General features: G+C 40.6%; 1 protein-coding gene across 3 annotated transcripts in view; it reads right to left on the bottom strand.

The window, feature by feature from the left end:
- Nucleotides 1-19190, bottom strand: part of NCAPG2 (non-SMC condensin II complex subunit G2) — a 90392-nt gene that overhangs the window by 9611 nt on the left and 61591 nt on the right. For all 3 annotated transcript variants that reach the window (XM_039473001.2, XM_074378840.1, XM_074378839.1), the window contains 4 exons: nucleotides 18832-18972; nucleotides 14608-14711; nucleotides 13217-13317; nucleotides 12011-12110 (listed from right to left, as the gene is read on the bottom strand). In XM_039473001.2, the coding sequence (XP_039328935.2) occupies nucleotides 12011-12110; nucleotides 13217-13317; nucleotides 14608-14711; nucleotides 18832-18972 (446 nt within the window). The remainder of the gene's footprint in view (nucleotides 1-12010; nucleotides 12111-13216; nucleotides 13318-14607; nucleotides 14712-18831; nucleotides 18973-19190) is intronic.

Raw genomic sequence — 19190 nt, 5'->3', positions numbered from 1 at the left:
TTGCTCCACATCCTCTCCAGCATCTGTGGTCTCCAGATTTTCTAATGATCGCCATTCTAACTGGCGTGAGGTGGTAACTCAATGTGGTTTTGATTTGCATTTCTCTAATAACCAGTGATGATGAGCATTTTTTTCATATGTTTGTTGGCTTCATATATGTCTTCTTTTGAAAAGCGTCTGTTCATATCCTTTGGCCACTTTTGGATGGATTTGTTTGTTTTCTTCTTGTAAATCTGTTTTAGTTTTTTGTAGATTCTGGATATTAGCCCTTTGTCAGATGGGTAGATTGCAAAAATTTTTTCCCCATTCTCTTGGTTGCCTGTTTGCTCTAATGACTGTCCTTTTGCTGTGCAGAAGCTCTGGAGCTTAATTAGATTCCATTTGTCTATTCTGGCTTTTGTTGCCATTGCTTTTGGTGTTTTACTCATGAAGTCCTTGCCTATGCCTACATGCTGAATGGTTTTGCCTAGGTTTTCTCCTAGGGTTTTTATGGTGTTAGGTCTTATGTTTAAGTCTTTAATCCATCTGCAGTTAATTTTAGTGTAAGGTGTCGGGAAGGGGTCCAGTTTCTGCTTTCTGCACATTCCTAGCCAATTTTCCCCAACACCATTTATTAAACAGGTGATCCTTTCCCTATTGCTTGTTTTTGTGAGGTTTGTCAAAGATCGGATGGTTGTAGACGTGTGGTGTTGCTCCGGAGACCTCTGTTCTGTTCCATTGGTCTATGTCTCTGTTTTGATACCAGTACCATGCTGTTTTGATTACTGTTGCCTTGTAGCATAGCTTGAAGTCTGGCAGCCTGATGCCACCAGCTTTGTTTTTTTGCTTAGGATTATCTTGGCTATGTGGGCTCTTTTTTGGTTCCGTATTAAGTTTAAAGTGGCTTTTTCCAGTTCTGTGAAGAAGGTCATTGGTAGTTTGATGCGGATAGCATTAAATCTATAAATTTCTTTGGGCAGTATGGCCATTTTCACAATATTGGTTCTTCCTAACCATGAGCATGGAATGTTTTTCCATCTGTTTGTGTCTTCTCTTATTTCCTTGAGCAGTGGTTTGTAGTTCTCCTTGAAGAGGTCCTTTACCTCCTTTGTTAGTTGTACTCCTAGGTATTTTATTCTCTTTGTAGCAATTGTGAATGGGAGTTCGCTCTCGATTTGGTTGTTTGTCTGTTATTGGTGTATAGGAATGCTTGTGATTTCTGCACATTGATTTTCTATCCTGAGCCTTTGCTGAAGTTGCCTATCAGCTTAAGGAGAGTTTGGGCTGAGGCAATGGGGTCTTCGAAATACACAATCATGTCATCTGCAAATAGAGACAATTTGACTTCCTCCTTTCCTAATTGAATACCCTTTATTTCTTTTTCCTGCCTGATTGCTCTGGCTAGAACTTCCAATGCTATATTGAATAAGAGTGGAGAGAGAGGGCATCCTTGTCTAGTGCCAGATTTCAAAGGAAATGCTTTCAGTTTTTGCCCATTCAGTATGATATTGGCTGTGGGTTTGTCATAAATAGCTTTTATTATTTTGTGATAGGTTCCATCGATACCTAGTTTATTGAGAGTTTTTATCATTAAGGGCTATTGTTGAATTTTGTTGAAGGCCTTCTCTGCATCTATTGTGATAATCATGTGGTTTTCATCTTTGGTTCTATTTATGTGGTGGACTACGTTTATGGACTTGCGTATGTTGAACCAGCCTTGCATCCCCGGGATGAAGCCTACTTGATGGTGATGGATAAGCTTTTTTATGTGCTTTTGCAGTCAGTTTGCCAGTATTTTACTGAATATTTTTACATCTATGTTCATCATGGAGATTGGCCCGAAGTTTTCTTTTTTTGTTGAGTCTCTGCTGGGTTTTGGTATCAGGATGATGTTGGTCTCATAACATGAGCTGGGGAGGATTCCCTCTTTTTGTATTGTTTGGCACAGTTTCAGAATGATTGGTACCAGCTCTTTGTACATCTGGTAGAATTCGGCTGTGAACCATCTGGACCTTAACTTTTTTTGGTTGATAGGCTGTTAATTGCTGCCTCAACTTCAGCCCTTGTTATTGGTCTATTCAGGGTTTCAACTTCTTCCTGGTTTAGTTTTGGTAGGGTGCAAGTGTCCATGAATTTATCCATTTCTTCCAGGTTTACTGGTTTATGTGCATAGAGTTGTTTGTAGTAATCTCTGATGGTAGTTTGTATTTCTGGGGGATCAGTGGTGATATCCCCTTTATCATTTTTAATTGCAGCTCTTTGATTCTTCTCTCTCTTTTTTTAATTAATCTGGCTAGTGGTCTATTTTATTAATCTTTTCAAAAAATCTAGCTCCTGGATTTATTGATTTTGAAAGATTTTTTTTTTGTGTCTCTATCTCCTTCATTTCTGCTCTGATCTTATCGTTATTTCTTGTCTTCTGCTAGCTTTTGAATTTTTTTTGGATCTTGCTCCTTTAGCTCTTTCAATTCTGATGCTAGGTCGATTTTAGATCTTTCCTCATTTCTCATGTGGCATTTATTGCTATAAATTTCCCTCTAGACACTGCTTTAAATGTGTCTCAGATATTCTGGTACATTGTGTCCTCGTTCTCATTGATTTCAAAGAACATCTTTATTTCTGCCTTCATTTGATTGTTTATCCAGTCAACATTCAGGAGCCAGTTGTTCAGTTTCCATGAAGTTGTGCAGTTTTGAGTTAGCTTCTTAATCCTGAGATGTAATTTGATTGCACTGTGATCTGAGAGACTGTTTGTTATGATTTCCGTTTTTTTCATTTGCTTAGGAGTGATTTACTTCCAATTATGTGTTTGATTTTAAAGTAAGTGCGATGCGGTGCTGAGAAGAATGTATCTTCTATGGCTGTGGGATGGAGAGTTCTGTAGATGTCTATTAGGTCCACTTGTTCCAGTTCTGCATTCAAGTCCTGTATATCCTTGTTGATTTTCTGTCTCATTGATCTGTATAATGTTGACAGTGGAGTGTTAAAGTCTCCCACTATTATTGTATGGGAGTCTAAGTCTCTTTGCGTTCATTAAGAACTTGCTTTATGTATCTGGGTGCTCCTGTATTGGGTGCATATATATTTAGGATAGTTAGCTCTTCTTGTTGTATTGATCCTTTCACCATTATGTAGTGTCCTTCTTTGCCTCTTCTCATCTTGGTTGGTTTAAAGTTGATTTTATCAGAGACTAAAATTGCAACCCCTACTTTTTTTTTTTTCTGCTCTCCATTTGCCTGGTAGATCTTCTTCCATCCCTTTATTTTGAGTCTATGTTTGTCTATGCATATGAGATGGGTCTCCTGAATATAGTACACCAATGGGTTCTGACTTTTTACCTAGTTTGCCAGTCTGTGTCTTTTGATTGGGGCATTTAGGCCATTTACATTTAACGTTATTGGTCAACGCAGTTTCCTCACTGTGTCGGTGGTCTTTACCATTTGATTCATTTTTGCAGTGGCTGGTACTGGATTTTTTTCTGTGTTTAGTGCTTCCTTCAGGAGCTCTTGTAGGGCAGGTTGGGTGGTGACAAAATCTCTCAGTAATTGCTTGTCCGTAAAGGATTTTATTTCTCCTTCACTTATGAAGCTTAGTTTGACTGGATATGAGATTCTGGGTTGAACATTTTCTTTAAGGATGTTGAGTATTGGTCCCCACTCTCTTCTGGCTTGTAGGGTTTCTGCAGAGAGATCCACTGTGAGTTTGATGGGCTTTCCTTTGTGGGTAACCCGAACTTTCCCTCTGGCTGCCCTTAGCATGTTTTCCTTCATTTCAACCCTGGCGAATCTGATGATTATGTGCCTTGGGGTTGCTCTTATTGAGGAGTATCTCTGTGGTGTTCTTTGTATTTCCTGTATTTGAATGTTGGCCTGCTTTGCTAGGTTGGGGAAGTTCTCCTGGATAATATTTTGAAGAGTGTTTTCCAGCTTGGATTCATTTTCCCCATCCTCTTTAGGTACACTGATCAAGCACAGATTAGGTCTTTTCACATAATCCCATATTTCTTGGAGGTTTTGGTCACTTTCTTTTCACTCTTTTTTCTCTTTTCTTGCCTTCTCTTTTTATTTCGTTGAGTTGATCTTTGACCTCTGATATCCTTTCTTCTGCTTGATTGATTTGGCTACTGAAACTTGTGTATGTTTCACGAAGTTCTCGTGCTGTGTTTTTCAGCTCCATCAAGTTATGTATGTTCTTCTCTAGGCTGGTTATTCTAGTTAGCATTTCTAGTAAGCATTCTAATCTTTTATCAATGTTCTTAGTTTCTTCACATTGGGTTAAAACATGTTCTTTTAGCTCAGAGAAGTTTGTTATTACCTATCTTCTGAAGCCTGCTTCTGTCAGTTCATCAAAATCATTTTCTGACCTGTTTTGTTGCCATGTCTCGCTTTGTCACCCAGGCTGGAATGTAGTAGTGTGATCTCAGCTCACTGCAGCCTCAAACTTCTGGGCTCAGGCAATCCTCCCACCTCAGCCTCTTGAGTAGCTAGGACCACAGGTGTGCGCCACCATTCCCAGCTAATTTTTGTATTTTTTGTAGAGACAGGGTTTCACCACTTTGCCCAGGCTGATTGCGAACTCCTAGACTCAAGCAATCCACCTGCCTTGTCATCCCAAAGTGCTGGGATAACAGATGTAAGCCACCGCACCTGGCCTTGACTTCATTTTATGACAACTAATTCAGTGGTACACATATTATTTACATTCTTTTCATATGTATATTTCAATAAGTAACTCCTATTTTATTAAAATTAATAAACAATGAAAGAATAAACAGAAGCCACTTTATGTTAATAAATTTAAAAATCTAGATCAATGCTAGAAATTATAAATTACCAAAATTTATTCAGGCAGTAATAGAAAATCAGACCCAACTAATAACATAAAAGAAATAGGGAAAAGTCATCCCAGAATTCTGGGAGGTATGTTGTTCCACAGCATCAGATGTAATTAAACTATTGCATAACACTGAAAAGGAAGAAGTTATCAACTAATGCTGAGAGCAAAACTGATAAAGGTACTACTAAAATAAATAAATAAATAAATAAATAACTACAAACCAAAATAACAAACAACCCTATAATCTTACTTGAAACCTAATGCAAACATTTTCAAATAAAATATTAGCAAACAGAATTCCAAAATGCAGCTGTTTTGATAGAACAAAATATCCAAGAACTGTGAAACAACTGTAAAAGGTATTAATGTGCACAGTAAGAATTTCAGAAGAGAGAAAGGAACAGAAGAAAGATTTCAGACAACAATAACTGAGAATTTATCCACGAAGCTCAGAGAATACTGAATAGAATAAACGCATTAAATAAATAAATAAATAAATAACTATACCTAGGCATATCATATTCAACCTACAGAAAATCAAACAAAAAAAAAGTATTGAAAGAACCTAGATGGGGAAAAAGACACCTTACCTACTAAGGAGCAAAAAACGATTATATCTTACTTCTCAGATACCACATGAGCCAAGAAGAGAGTACAGGAAAATGTTTAAAGTACACAGAGTAGCCAAGCACATGGGCTCACCCCTGTAACCCCAGCACTCTGGGAGGCTGAGGTGAAAAGATCACTGGAGATCAGGAGTTTGAGACCAACCTGGGCAACAATGGTGAAATCCCATCTCCACTAAAAATACAAAAATCAGCTAGGTGCAGTGGCAATGTGCCTGTAATCCCAGCTACTAGGGAGGTTGAGGCACAAGAATCGCTTGAACCCAGGAGGCAGAGGTTGCAGTGAGCCGAGATCACACCATGGCAATCCACCCTGGACAACACAGCAAGACTCCATCTCAAAAAATAATAATAATTAAATAAAGTACAGAGAGAAAAAAATTCACCAACCTAGAATTATAAACTATACAACATTATCCCTGCAAAGAAATAAAGGAGAAATAAAAGACTCTCTGAAAAAACAAAATTAAAGAGAATTCATTGCCAGTAGACATCCCTTGAAAGAAGCATTAAAAGTTCTCTGGAGGGAAGGAAAAGAATATAGGTCAGGTTTTTGGATCAATACAAAGGAAAGAAAAGCATAAAAGAAGGAATAAGTGAAGGTAAATAAAAACTTTTTTAAATTCTTAAATGACTTAAGACATAGTTTGTTCAAAATAATAATAGCAACAACATATTCAATTATGTATGCTTATGTCTGCTTATACCTAAGTAAGATAAATGACAACAATAATACAAGGGACAGGAGGAAAGGATTAGGATTATTTTGTAGGGTACTCACAGTACCTGCAAAGGGATATAGTGTCATCTCAAAGTGACATTGGATAAGTTATAAATGAAAATTCCAACTCTAAAGCATCCGCTAAGAAAGATAAAAGAGGCTGGGCGCTGTGGCTCAAGCCTGTAATCGCAGCACTTTGGGAGGCCGAGGCGGGTGGATCACAAGGTCAAGAGATCGAGACCATCCTGGTCAACATGGTGAAACCCCATCTCTACTAAAAATACAAAAAATTTGCCGGGCGCAGTGGCTCAAGCCTGTAATCCCAGCACTTTGGGAGGCTGAGGTGGGTGGATCACGAGGTCAAGAGATCGAGACCATCCTGGTCAACAAGGTGAAACCCCGTCTCTACTAAAAATACAAAAAGTTAGCTGGGCATGGTGGCACGTGCCTGTAATCCCAGCTACTCAGGAGGCTGAGGCAGGAGAATTGCCTGAGCCCAGGTGGCGGAGGTTGCGGTGAGCCGAGATCGTGCCATTGCACTCCAGCCTGGGTAACAAGAGCGAAACTCCGTCTCAAAAAAAAAAAAAAAAAAAAAATTAGCTGGGCATGGTGGCACGTGCCTGTAATCCCAGTTACTCGGGAGGCTGAGGCAGGAGAATTGCCTGAACCCAGGAGGCGGAGGTTGCGGTGAGCCAAGATCACGCCATTGCACTCCAGCCTGGATAACAAGAGCAAAACTCCATCTCAAAAAAATAAATAAATAAAAATAAAAAATAAAAAGTGTAACTGATATGCTAGGAAAGAAAACAAACATCAAAAATGTTCAGTTAGCCGGGCGCGGTGGCTCAAGCCTGTAGTTCCAGCACTTTGGGAGGCCAGGGCGGGTGGATCACAAGGTCAAGAGATCGAGCCCATCCTAGTCAACATGGTGAAACCCTGTCTCTACTAAAAATACAAAAAAGTAGCTGGGCATGGTGGCGCGTGCCTGTAATCCCAGCTACTCAGGAGGCTGAGGCAGGAGAATTGCCTGAGCCCAGGAGGCGGAGGTTGTGGTGAGCCTAGATCGCGCCATTGCACTCCAGCCTGGGTAACAAGAGCGAAACTCCGTCTCAAAAAAAAAAAAAAAAAAAAAAAAGTTCATTTAAGACCACAAAAGACAGAAAAAGAGTGCAAGATGGAAATAGGAGCAAATTACAAGGGCAACAAATAGAATAACAAATACGGTGGATATTAATCCAACTATATCAATAATCACTTTGACTATGGTATAATGCATCAATTTTAAGACAGACTGTTAGAAAAAAATTAAAAAACCATACCATTTACATACTGTCTATCAGAAACCCACTTTAAATATAAAGACACATATAGATTAAAATTAAATTGGCTGGGTCTGTTGATATGTGCCTGCAATCCTAGTCAATAGGGAGACTGAGGCAGAAGGATAGATTGAGCCGAGGAGTCCAGGATTAGAGCCCTGCCTAGGCAACATAGTGAGTCTCCATATCTTAAAAAAAGAAAAAAAGGAAAGAAAAGAAAAAGAAAATGAATGGAGAAAGACATACTATGCTTACTCTAATCAAAATAAAGGAGGAGGAGGAGTATTAAGTTAAGGTAGAGCAGAAGTCACAGTAAGAAGAATTATCAGAGATAGAGAAGAACATTATATAATGAAAAGATGTTAACAATCATCAATGTGTGGGCCTAACAACAGAGCATCAAACTAAATGAGGCAAAAACTGACAGAACTGCAAAGAGTAAAAGATGAGTCAATTATGGTTGGAGACTATAACCCCCTCTATCAGATCCAACAGGTAGAAAATCGGGGAGGCCATAGTCCCACCCAACAACACTGCCAATCAGTTGGATATGACGGACATCTACAGACTTGTGGGTAACACCTGCCATGGGCACCGAGAAAGCAGAACTGTCTGGACCCCAGGCACAATTAGTACCTGAAGAATATCTTAGTTTATAGTGTTACTACTCAGCTATTTCTTTTATATAATCCTTTATATATAATCATATATTAGTTTACAGAATTAGTGCCTGAAGCATAACTTACTGCTTACATATATCTAGCTTATACAATCATACTTAATACTTATATCTAGCATACTTAGTTCTATATAACCTTTCTATATAATCATATAGGTATTGTAGTCGGAGTTGTACTGACACATTTAGTGCTGATTTATGATAACCATATAATAGTCTATAGTAGGAAGAATGCCTAGAGCAGTCACAGAACAGAAGCAGTACATGGGAAAACAGCCAGACTAGGACAAGAACCAAAGACCCAGGCTGGGCGTGGTGGCTCACGCCTGTAATCCCAGCACTTTGGGAGGACGAGGTGAGTGGATCACGAGGTCAAGAGATTGAGACCATCCTGGTCAACATGGTGACACCCTGTCTCTACTAGAAATACAAAAATTAGCTGGGCGTGGTGGTGCGTGCCTGTAGTCCCAGCTACTCGGGAGGCTGAGGCAGGAGAATTGCTTGAACCCAGGAGGCGGAGGTTGTGGTGAGCCGAGATCATGCCATTGCACTCCAGCCTGGGTAACAAGAGTGAAAATCCGTCTCAAAAAAAAAAAGAACCAAAGACCCTGGCAGTGGCATCCCTGCCTGAAAGGGCATACGCTGTATGGCAGGCTTGCAGCAAGAGCCTCCCCTTCTGATAAAGGATTTGTAGAACCTTGCATCCAGTTCCTGTGGAAAGTAGGCCTCAGGCCTGAGATCCCGCAAATAACCGAGGGAGAAGAACCCCTCTGGTGTGACCAGTCACGACGGCTGTACATCCCGTCAGTCTTTTCTCCCTTCTGTGCTAGCTCAAATCATCCTCCCATAAATATCTTAAGAGAACAACACAAGTCTGTCAGCTCCCATTGCATTGGCTTACAGCAGGCGTCCCCAAACTTTTTACACAGGGGGCCATTCACTGTCCCTCAGACCGCTGGAGGGCCGCCACATACTGTGCTCCTCTCACTGACCACCAATGAAAGAGTTGCCCCTTCCTGAAGTGCGGTGGGGGGCCGGATAAATGGCCTCAGGGGGCTGCATGCGGCCTGCGGGCTGTAGTTTGGGGACGACTGGCTTACAGTATCTTTCTATTAGAAATCCTTTGAAGTCTCCAGCCCCCAGATAAGAAGTGTTGTGCACGACACCTGTTGCACACAGCCCACCTCCTTGACTCGGTGACCTAATGGGGGTGAATCCCTTTTCTGTACACGAACCTCTACTACTGTACACAGCACAGCCCTCTACTGCACATGGCCCACCTCTCTGCCCAGGTGACATAATGGGCTGGCCCCCTGGCTTGTGACTCATGTGATTATGTATGCCCTATCACTAAGCCTATAGATAATGACCTCACTCACAACCCTGCCCCCTGCTTGTACCTAATAAATACAGATGCTTCTGGTCATTTGGTGCTCTCGCTGATCTCCGCTCACACAGGTGGCATGGCCCCCCGAGTCTAGATGCTCTTCACCAGTTCTTCAGTGTCCTGTCTCTTTACTTCTCAGATCCTGAACCTCAGCATAGCATAAGGGACACCCCACGACCCTGTGGGGCTCTACACAGACTACTTCATCCAACAGCTGTAGACTGTTGGATGAGCATTCTTCTCATGCTCACATGGAACACTCACCAACAGAGAACACATTCTGAGCCATAAAACACACCTCCACAAATTTAAAAGAATAGAAATAATACAATGTCTGCTCTCAGTCTACAATGGAATTAAAACAGAAATCAGTAACAGAAAGCTGGGAAAATCCCCAAACAATTGGAGATCAAACAACACAACTAAACAGGTCAAAGAGTAAATCACAAGAGAAACTGAAAAATATTTTGAACTAAATAAAAGTGACAGCACAGTTTATCGAAAATATGTGGGATGAATAAGATGAAAGTAAGAATGATGGAAAGGCCAGGCACGGTGGCTTACACTAGTAATCTCAGAACTTTGGGATGCCGCAGGAGGATTGTTTGAGCCCAGGAGTTCAAGTCCAGCTGGGCCAAACATAGTGAGACCCTGCCTCCGAAAAAAAAAAATAATAATAATTAGCTATGCATAGTGGCACACTTCTGTAGTTCCAGCTACTTGGAAGGCTGAGGTGGAAGGACTGCTTGAGCCTGGGAGGTTAAAGCGACAGTGAGCTGTGATCATGCCACTATACTCCAGCCTGGGCGACAAGAGCAAGAACCCATCTCAAAACAAGAAAACAAAACAAAAACTGATGGGAGGAAAAAGGACAAAAAGAGAAATAGAAAAAAAAAAAAAATTAATGTGGGATGAAGCAGTGCTTGGAAGAAAATTTATAGCACCGAAAGTACATACTAGAAAAGAAGAAAAATCTAAAAGTCAATTATCTAAACATTCACCTTAGGAAAACAGAAAATGAGCAAATTATATCCTAAAAAAAAAAGACAGAAACAATAAATCAATACACTTGAAAATAAAAAATCAACAAATAAAAATAAATGAAACCAAAAGCTAGTTCTCTGAAAATATCAATAAAAACTGATAAACCTCTGGCCAGGCTAACTAAGCTCTTCAGCTTCCAAAGTAGCTAGGATTACAGAAGCATGCCACTATGCCCAGCTAATTTGTGTATTTTTATTTTGTATTTTCATTTACTTATTATTTTCGAGATGGAGTCTTGCTCTGTTGCCCAGGCTAGATTGCAGTGGCGCAATCTCAGCTCACTGCAACCTCCACCTCCCGAGTTCAAGCAATTCTCCTGCTTCAGCCTCCCAAGTAGCTGGGATAATAGGTGCCTGTCACCACGCCTGGCTAATTATTACATTTTCAGTAGAGACAGGGTTTCACCATGTTGGCCAGGCTGGTCTCGAACTCCTGGCCTCACGAGATCCACTCTCCTTGGCCTCCCGAAATGCTGGGATTACAAGCATGAGCCACCATGCCTGTTCTAATTTTTGTATTTTTAGTAGAGATGGGGTTTTACCAGGTTGGTCTTAAACTCCTGGATTACAGGCGTGAGCCACCATACTCAGCCTACAAACCAAATTTTCTCGTAAAGTGAGCATTAAGAGTATTATGTCTATAGAACATGTCGACAGTCTATAAAAAGCCACACTTTGGAAGTTTATTCACAAATTAGCAGTTTCGGATTTGGAAAGCCTTTCTCCAGAAGCAGCAGCTATGGAGAGTGGTTTGTTTTCCAGGCAAAGCTGAATTTCCCAATGCAGAGCTTCACAACGGTTCACCTATTTAGCTCATAAAATAGCAACAAAACATTCTTTGTGGTTGATCTAAAAGTGAAACACAATTCAAAACAGTCTATAGCAGAATGCAGAGCATACTAAACAACACACAGCAGCAAAAACACCCAGCTGGAAAGGAGCCGGACGAACACACTGGTAGCCTGCAGGCTGTGCACAGTGATGGGCTGCCCAGCAAGGGGGAATCTACACACATCTCAGAGGCTCTGAAGGGACCACCCAACCCCATGTGGGTATTTGTCCGCTAGTCTTCTATTCTCGGGAAATGCCCAGGTTTCCATAATGCAGCAACCACCAAAAATAATGTCTGATTTTAAAACCATGTAAAATAAGTTTGTATGCCCTTGATTTTCTATAATGTCAATTGCAAAATTGTAGAATTCTGCAAACGACAGTTTTGTTTTGTTTTTTAAGACACAATTAGTAAGCAAATTAAACATAAGCTAAAGGTCTTTGCCGACAGAAATGTTTCTCTCCTTACAGTTCCCAGTCTCCTAACCACCTGGCTGTAGGCAGCAGAAATGAAAACACAACCTCATGCAGACCCAAAGAACTATGAGCAGTTTTAGATGATTGCATTTGGTGACTATCTCTGCTTTACCTTTCAATGCTGTCCTCTTCCAAAGTAATTTCCATGAACGTCTTTAGTTTTCTGTGAACAGTGGCTGCAACCTCCTTCACTTTTGAGCTTTTATGTTTACCTGAGAAAATTATATTAAAGACAGAAAATATTTTAACATCACTACACAAAGACAAACACTCTGTGGTACAACTTCCCTAAGCTGAGCCTCCCTATCCTTCCCTTTGAGGTAACCTAATACTGACCTGTGGAATAGTAATTCTCCATTCTACAGGGATGTTGTAAAGAGCAAACAAACATTTACTGGGAAGAAGAGTTCATACAGACATCACTCCATGAGGCCACTAGAGGAAGCATTATGTCCATGCCAGCAAACCAATCCTGTTTCAGAGTCCTTCCCTTGTTTAAATATTGCAGGTGTTTAAGGATGTATTAAAGGCAGGGCCCTGGCAGCATCCAACATCCATCCTTAACATCCTCCTGGGGAGGTTCTCCATGCAGGGGGAGTCCCTTAGGGAAGTCTTTCTTATACCCAACCTGGACAAACTAGTTAAGAAGTATTCTTACCAATCTGCAGATATCCTATGCATTTAGACTTACGGGGAGAGTTTCTTTCAATAGCAGTACTCCCTATCTACAATGTATCACCTTTGAAGATAATTTCAACATTAATAAAACTGAGCAAATAATACAAAAAGGTAAAGGCAGTCAACGTGCAGGAATCTTACTACATTTTATATTGAGCTAAGCATGCTATACATATCTCCAATTATTTTACCAGTACTATTTGAACTGGTTAGAATATTCAGACTAGGCAAGGCTAAGGCTTAGGAGAAACAGTAGATAGATCAGATATTAACACCAGAACATCCACCGTCAACCAAAATAAATTCAGATTCTAAGATACAGGTAATACATCAAATCAGTGGAAATTCAATGCTGAGGCACAGAAAGGAATGCTTAATGGGTCCAGGGGTCAAAAGGCGAAAGTGAGCAGGACCTGCACCACTGAAGAGTGAGCAAGTTGATATAAAAACAGATGCTAAGGAGAGGAGGCCCAGGTGGAGAGCACTGTGTCCAGCACATGAGAAGGCAGAGAGGAGAAAGGGTGGGGACGCCTGAGCTGGCCAGGAGTGGCCGAGTGCCGGGGCTGATCCCCAACACTCCATGACACCACCTGTAAGGTGCACCAGCCACCTTCCAGTTGACAGGGGAAATGTAACCAACCTGCATTAATAACCAGAATAATATGCACAGCAGCTGTGAGGCACACAATGCCTTCAATATCATCAGAAGCCACACACGCCTTTAACTCATCCAAAAATGACCTGCAAATAAGTCAACAAACATCAAAATTACTGTATCATATAGATATTAATACTTAATAGCAAAACAAGTACAGCCAAGGTTCAACCACAACCACCAACTCCAGTTTGCAGGGGACATGGGAAGCTGACTGAACTTGCCCCATGCTTTTCATGGAGAGTGTGCCAGACTGTACAGTGAGACATTAAAACCAGAGGATGCTGATGAGAACAGGGATGCTGTGCTGAGTGAAAAAGGCTACTCTGTACATCCTCAATGCACATAAAAAAGATGTAATTATGTTGTTGAAAGATGACTCATAGGTGCTAAAGATGGTGCTTTTAAAAGTTTTCATTGAATGTATCTGTTATTAAAATTTGACAGGTAACAGACATCTGCAAAGCAGTTCTCTCTGTAACCTGTCAACCATGCATGTGACACAGCAACCCCTGCAACTCTCATCAAGTGACATATGGACTGGAAAATGAGTAGGAGCTGTGCGTTCCCTGAAAATGGCACCAGTATTTAACCTTGTCAAGTGTTTTGAAAGCGCACTTGGTAAGAAGTATTTTACTAAACATTAACATTCTATGTCCTCCCTTAACAGAATTTTAGTTATGAGAAGCATAACTAACCAGAGACTATTTAGATGAATATTCTATACAGAAAGTTAGAACTTTTCTTTGTGTAACTTTAATGTAAATATTTCTTTTTTTTTTTTTTTTGAGACGGAGTTTCGCTCTTGTTACCCAGGCTGGAGTGCAATGGCACGATCTCGGCTCACCGCAACCTCCACCTCCTGGGTTCAGGCAATTCTCCTGCCTCAGCCTCCTGAGTAGCTGGGATTATAGGCATGCGCCACCATGCCCAGCTAATTTTTTTTGTATTTTAGTAGAGACGGGGTTTCACCATGTTGACCAGGATGGTCTCGATCTCTTGACCTCGTGATCCACCCGCCTCGGCCTCCCAAAGTGCTGGGATTACAGGCTTGAGCCACCGCGCCCGGCTCAATTCTTTGTATTTTTAGTAGAGACGGAGTTTCACCACGTTGACCAGGATGATCTCCATCTATTGACCTCGTGATCCACCCGCCTTGGCCTCCCAAAGCGCTGGGATTACAGGCTTGAGCCACCGCGCCCGGCCTAATGTAAATATTTCTAATTACTGATAAAATGGAGAGAAAATTATAAGAAACATTCTTCTGACAGTAAAAAGTGTAGCTTTGAAACTTGCAAGTAAAAGGAATAGAAGCAATGCTGCTGGATCTTACAGCCATGATGATCGTTTCAGGACAGTAAACAGAAATCGATTACCTGACCACATTCGAAGACTTTATTATTATTCCTATTAAACACCTTGAAAATGGTGGAAGATCAGAAAGATGCTCTGGAGGGGTAAGCTCTTCTATGTCAGAAACCTAAAAGAGTCCCAAATCAGCAAGGTGTGAATAGAGACTAGGCTACTCACTTGTAAATTACATTGCTTTGGGTTTTTTTCAACACCTAAGAAACACTTTGCAGAAATTCAAAACAATTACTGTTATTAACTGTTCAAATGTCTACAATAATTATGAATAATCTATTATAAACATAAGTGTGTTGGGCATGGTTGTTCACACCTGTAATCCCGGCGTTCTGGGAGGCTTAGGCAAGAGGATTGCTTGAGGCCAGGAGTTTGAGATCGGCCCAACAACATGGGAAGATCCTGCCTCTATAACAAAATTTTAAAATTAGCTGGGCATGGTAGCACACGCCTATAGTCCCAGCTACTTGGGAGACTGAGGCAGGAGAATCACTTCAGCCCAGGAATTTGAGGCTTTAATGAGCCACGTACCACAGCACTCCAGCCTGGGTGACAGAGTGAGATCCTGTCTCAATATGAAAATAAATAAATAAATAAATAAAAAAGATAAATGAAGATGCTTATTCAGTGAAACAAAAATAAAGGAAAACAGACATGTCACTCAATGAGCCTTTTGTTAAAGAGTCTTTTTTTTTTGAGACAGAGTTTCACTCGTTACCCAGGCTGGAGTGCAATGGCGCCATCTCGGCTCACCACAACCTCCACTTCCTGGGTTCAGGCAATTCTCCTGCCTCACCTCCTGAGTAGCTGGGATTACAGGCACGCGCCACCATGTCCAGCTGATTTTTTATATTTTTAGTAGAGACAGGGTTTCACCATGTTGACCAGGATGGTCTCAATCTCTTGACCTCGTGATCCACCCGCCTTGGCCTCCCAAAGTGCTGGGATTACAGGCGTGAGGCACCGCGCCCGGCCCATGTCAAAGAGTCTTTATCTTGTTATCATCTACTGTAAATAATGTGCTTTTATGCTAAATAAATTTAACATTTTACTCCTGTCTAAATTGGGGTTTCTCAATCTCAGCACTACTAACCTGACTGGCTCATTCTTTGGGAGAGTTGGGGACTGTGCTAGGTGCTGTAAGGGCTGAGCAGCATCCCTAGCCTTCACCCACTCAATGCCAGGGGCACACTGCCTACCCCCTTACCCAGTTGTGTCAAACAAAAATGTTCCTAGACGTCGCATTGTCCACTGCAGGGCAGAACCCCATAGTGAAGTACTGTAAGTCTAGAGCCACCAGGGCACCTGCCTGGACCTGTGCTCTTAACTGTCAGCCTTGTGAGCTTCAATCAGCCATTCACCATGGAGGAATGATTGATTCCACACGCTCCTCAGAAAGTCCAAGTGCAGAATTCCTGCTCCAGGTGGAAGCTTATGCCTTTGTTTTCCACCTGTAGAAGCTGAGTCAGGAATATGTCTATCCCACCCCTGCATCTCTTCACCTCTGTGTTTGGCTCAATTCTTGACTATCCTAGGGGATTTCATTTAGGCATGACTAGATAGCAATTTTTTTTTTTTTTTTTTTTTAAGAAACAATCTCACTCTGTTGCCCAGGCTGGAGTGCAGTGGTGCAATCACAAATCATAGCTCACTGCAGCCTTGAACTCCTGACTCAGTGTCCTGGGCAGCTGAAACTACAGGCATGTATCACCATACCCAGCTAATTTTTAAATGTTTTTTTTAGCAGAGGCAGGGTCTCATCATGTTGCCCAGGTTGGCCTCAAACTCCTGGCCTCAAGTGATTCTCCTGCCTAGGCCTCCCAAAGTGTTGGGATTATGTGTGAGCCACTGCACCTGGCCTAGACAGCACTTCCAATAAGTCTTCCTATATTTCCTCTGCTAGTATTATGATACAAATTTGAATATTTAAGTCAATCATCACTACATATGAAATAGCAGTTTCTCATGAAAATACTTTACATCTTAAAGTGATTGTTGTAAACGCATTTCTTAAACAGTGAGAAAAGAGTATTGACAGATTAAAATAAAAATACATCTAGAGATTTTTGCCATGTAGAAGTAAAACATGACAACAGCATAAAGGATAGAACAACACAACTGGAGATTCCTACCATTTAATGGACAAGCATAATTTCTGAAGACAGACTGAGACATGTTAAATATGCATGCAGAGATCTCTAGAGAAACCACCAAAAAATATTACACAAAAAAGTAATATAAAGTCAACAGAGACAATAAAATGGCATACTGAAAACACTTGATTCATCAAAAAAGTCATAGGAAAGAAAAAAAAAACAGAAAGACTAACAGAACACACAGACTCAGAGAAAAGAAACATTAACATTAACTTAAACGCAAACCTATCAATAAGTTCATTAAAGTCAAATGGACTAAAAAAAATAATAGAATAGACCATAAACACCCCAAATAAAAGTCAGAGGTTGTCAGACTAGATTTTCAAACTCTACCCATGTGGGGGTGGGTTTTTTTAAAAAGATATGCTATGCAGCCGGGCGCGGTGGCTCAAGCCTGTAATCCCAGCACTTTGGGAGGCCGAGGCGGGTGGATCACGAGGTCAAGAGATCGAGACCATCCTGGTCAACATGGTGAAACCCCGTCTCTACTAAAAGTGCAAAAAATTAGCTGGGCATGGTGGCACGTGCCTGTAATCCCAGCTACTCAGGAGGCTGAGGCAGGAGAATTGCCCGAGCCCAGGAGGCGGAGGTTGCGGTGAGCTGAGATCGCGCCATTGCACTCCAGCCTGGGTAACAAGGGTGAAACTCCGTCTCAAAAAAAAAAAGATATGCTATGCAAACATGAAGCACAAGAAAGCTGCTTTGGCTATGAAAATATCAAAGTAGTCTTTATAAGGAAAGTACTATGGGAGCTAGAGATATTTCACAATAATAGGAGTCAATTCATCAAAAAGAAAAAGCTCCCAAATACAAGAAAATGCATGACAAGAAAACTGACAGAACTAATGAAAAAAGAGACAAATCCACAATCACATATAGAGTAAGCAGACAATATTAGAAAGGAAACAGAAAAGCAGTCAGCAAACCTTTTCTGTTAAGTAACAAAATAGTAAATATTTAAATAATAAATATTTTCAGCTTTGTGGGCAGAGTTGCAATGGTCTCTATCATAATTATTCAACTCTGCACAAAAGTAGTCACAAAAAGTGTAGCAAATAGGCACGGCTATGTTCCAATAACTTTATTGATAAAAAACAGATGGTGAGCCAGGTGTGGCCCACAGGCCAAACACTTTTTATAATTTTATAGGTTTTAGCTATATAGCTCACCAGAATAAACAAATCCTAGTTGTTATTTTGTCTAGTTAAAAGATGTTAACTAGACATAGAATTTAGTTAACATCTTTTTAGTTAACATCTTTTTATTAGTCATGATTTTATATTACAAAATGTATGATTTATATAAATATTAAAAATGCATATAATTCAATGACCTTCCTATCAAATTTTATCTTTTCATCTTGAGAAAGCCCAACATGATTTTTATTACTTTCTTAAGAGGTTAAAAGGAAGAGAACACCCTGAATATTCCATGAGGGAAAACACCACTTTTTGTTTTGGCTTCAATTATCATCCTGATTATAGCACTCTTTAACCAAATAGGCCAATAACTTCTGTATTAATAATAATCTTCAATTCATCTGCAGCTACTGGTAGGAAAATAAAAGTCATTAATAATGAATAAATTATCTGTTTAAACTGATATTAGAATGTTGAATATCCTATGCTTAAAAATGAAAAAAAGATGGGGAGGCCAATAAGATAACATGCAAAGATATGTCAACTATTCCACAAAAGCAATCCAAGAGTAGCTTGGCATTCTGCTCACCACGGAGTACAACTACTTCTAACCTTTAAAGAGGGAAAATAACCTTAAGAAACTTACCAACTCATTTAAATCTCCTGAATGTGGCATAAAAACGTGTTCAAATGTAAGGACTATATTTGTTTTAATCAAGAACAATCACATCCTTGCTATCTGTTTTACAACAGTCACATGAGTCTAAAATACTAACTAGCTATCAAACTCTGAGGCATAGCTGCTAGGAAAGTGTGCCACTCACTCAGGTTTGAATATTCTTAGAAAATACTTGGAGAAATGTAAGAATGTGCTACTAGTAGAAACAGTATCTGTGTAGTCAAAGAGAGGCACAGCAGTTTCCGGATTAAAGCACTTCACCTTCCGTAGCTGGTGACTTATCTCAACCACAGGCCCAGCGATCAGGGTAGAAAGTACACCCCGGTGCACAGGGGTGTCCGTGTGCCAAGACTGAACAGCGGTAATGAACTCGTGAAGAGGCCTCTGCACAGAATAAAGCAGCTACAAGAAAACACATGTCATTTTTAATAACTAAAAACCATGGTTTTGAAAAAAACAAAAAGACACTTTAAAATAAGTATTCTCACTATCCTACCCTGGGACTCAAGGAGTCACTGATCTTGTTTGCCTGTTGCCACTGCCCACCACTTTCCACTCCTTGGCTGACTCAAACCTCCTACACAGCATGGCCGGAAGATGGCAGACGGGACCAAAGCCCA

Source organism: Saimiri boliviensis, chromosome 10 (genome assembly GCF_048565385.1).
Source record: "Saimiri boliviensis isolate mSaiBol1 chromosome 10, mSaiBol1.pri, whole genome shotgun sequence".
Taxonomy (NCBI): Eukaryota; Metazoa; Chordata; class Mammalia; order Primates; family Cebidae; genus Saimiri; species Saimiri boliviensis.
Note: the sequence above shows the minus strand (reverse complement) of the source record. Positions and strands in the feature narration are given on the sequence as shown.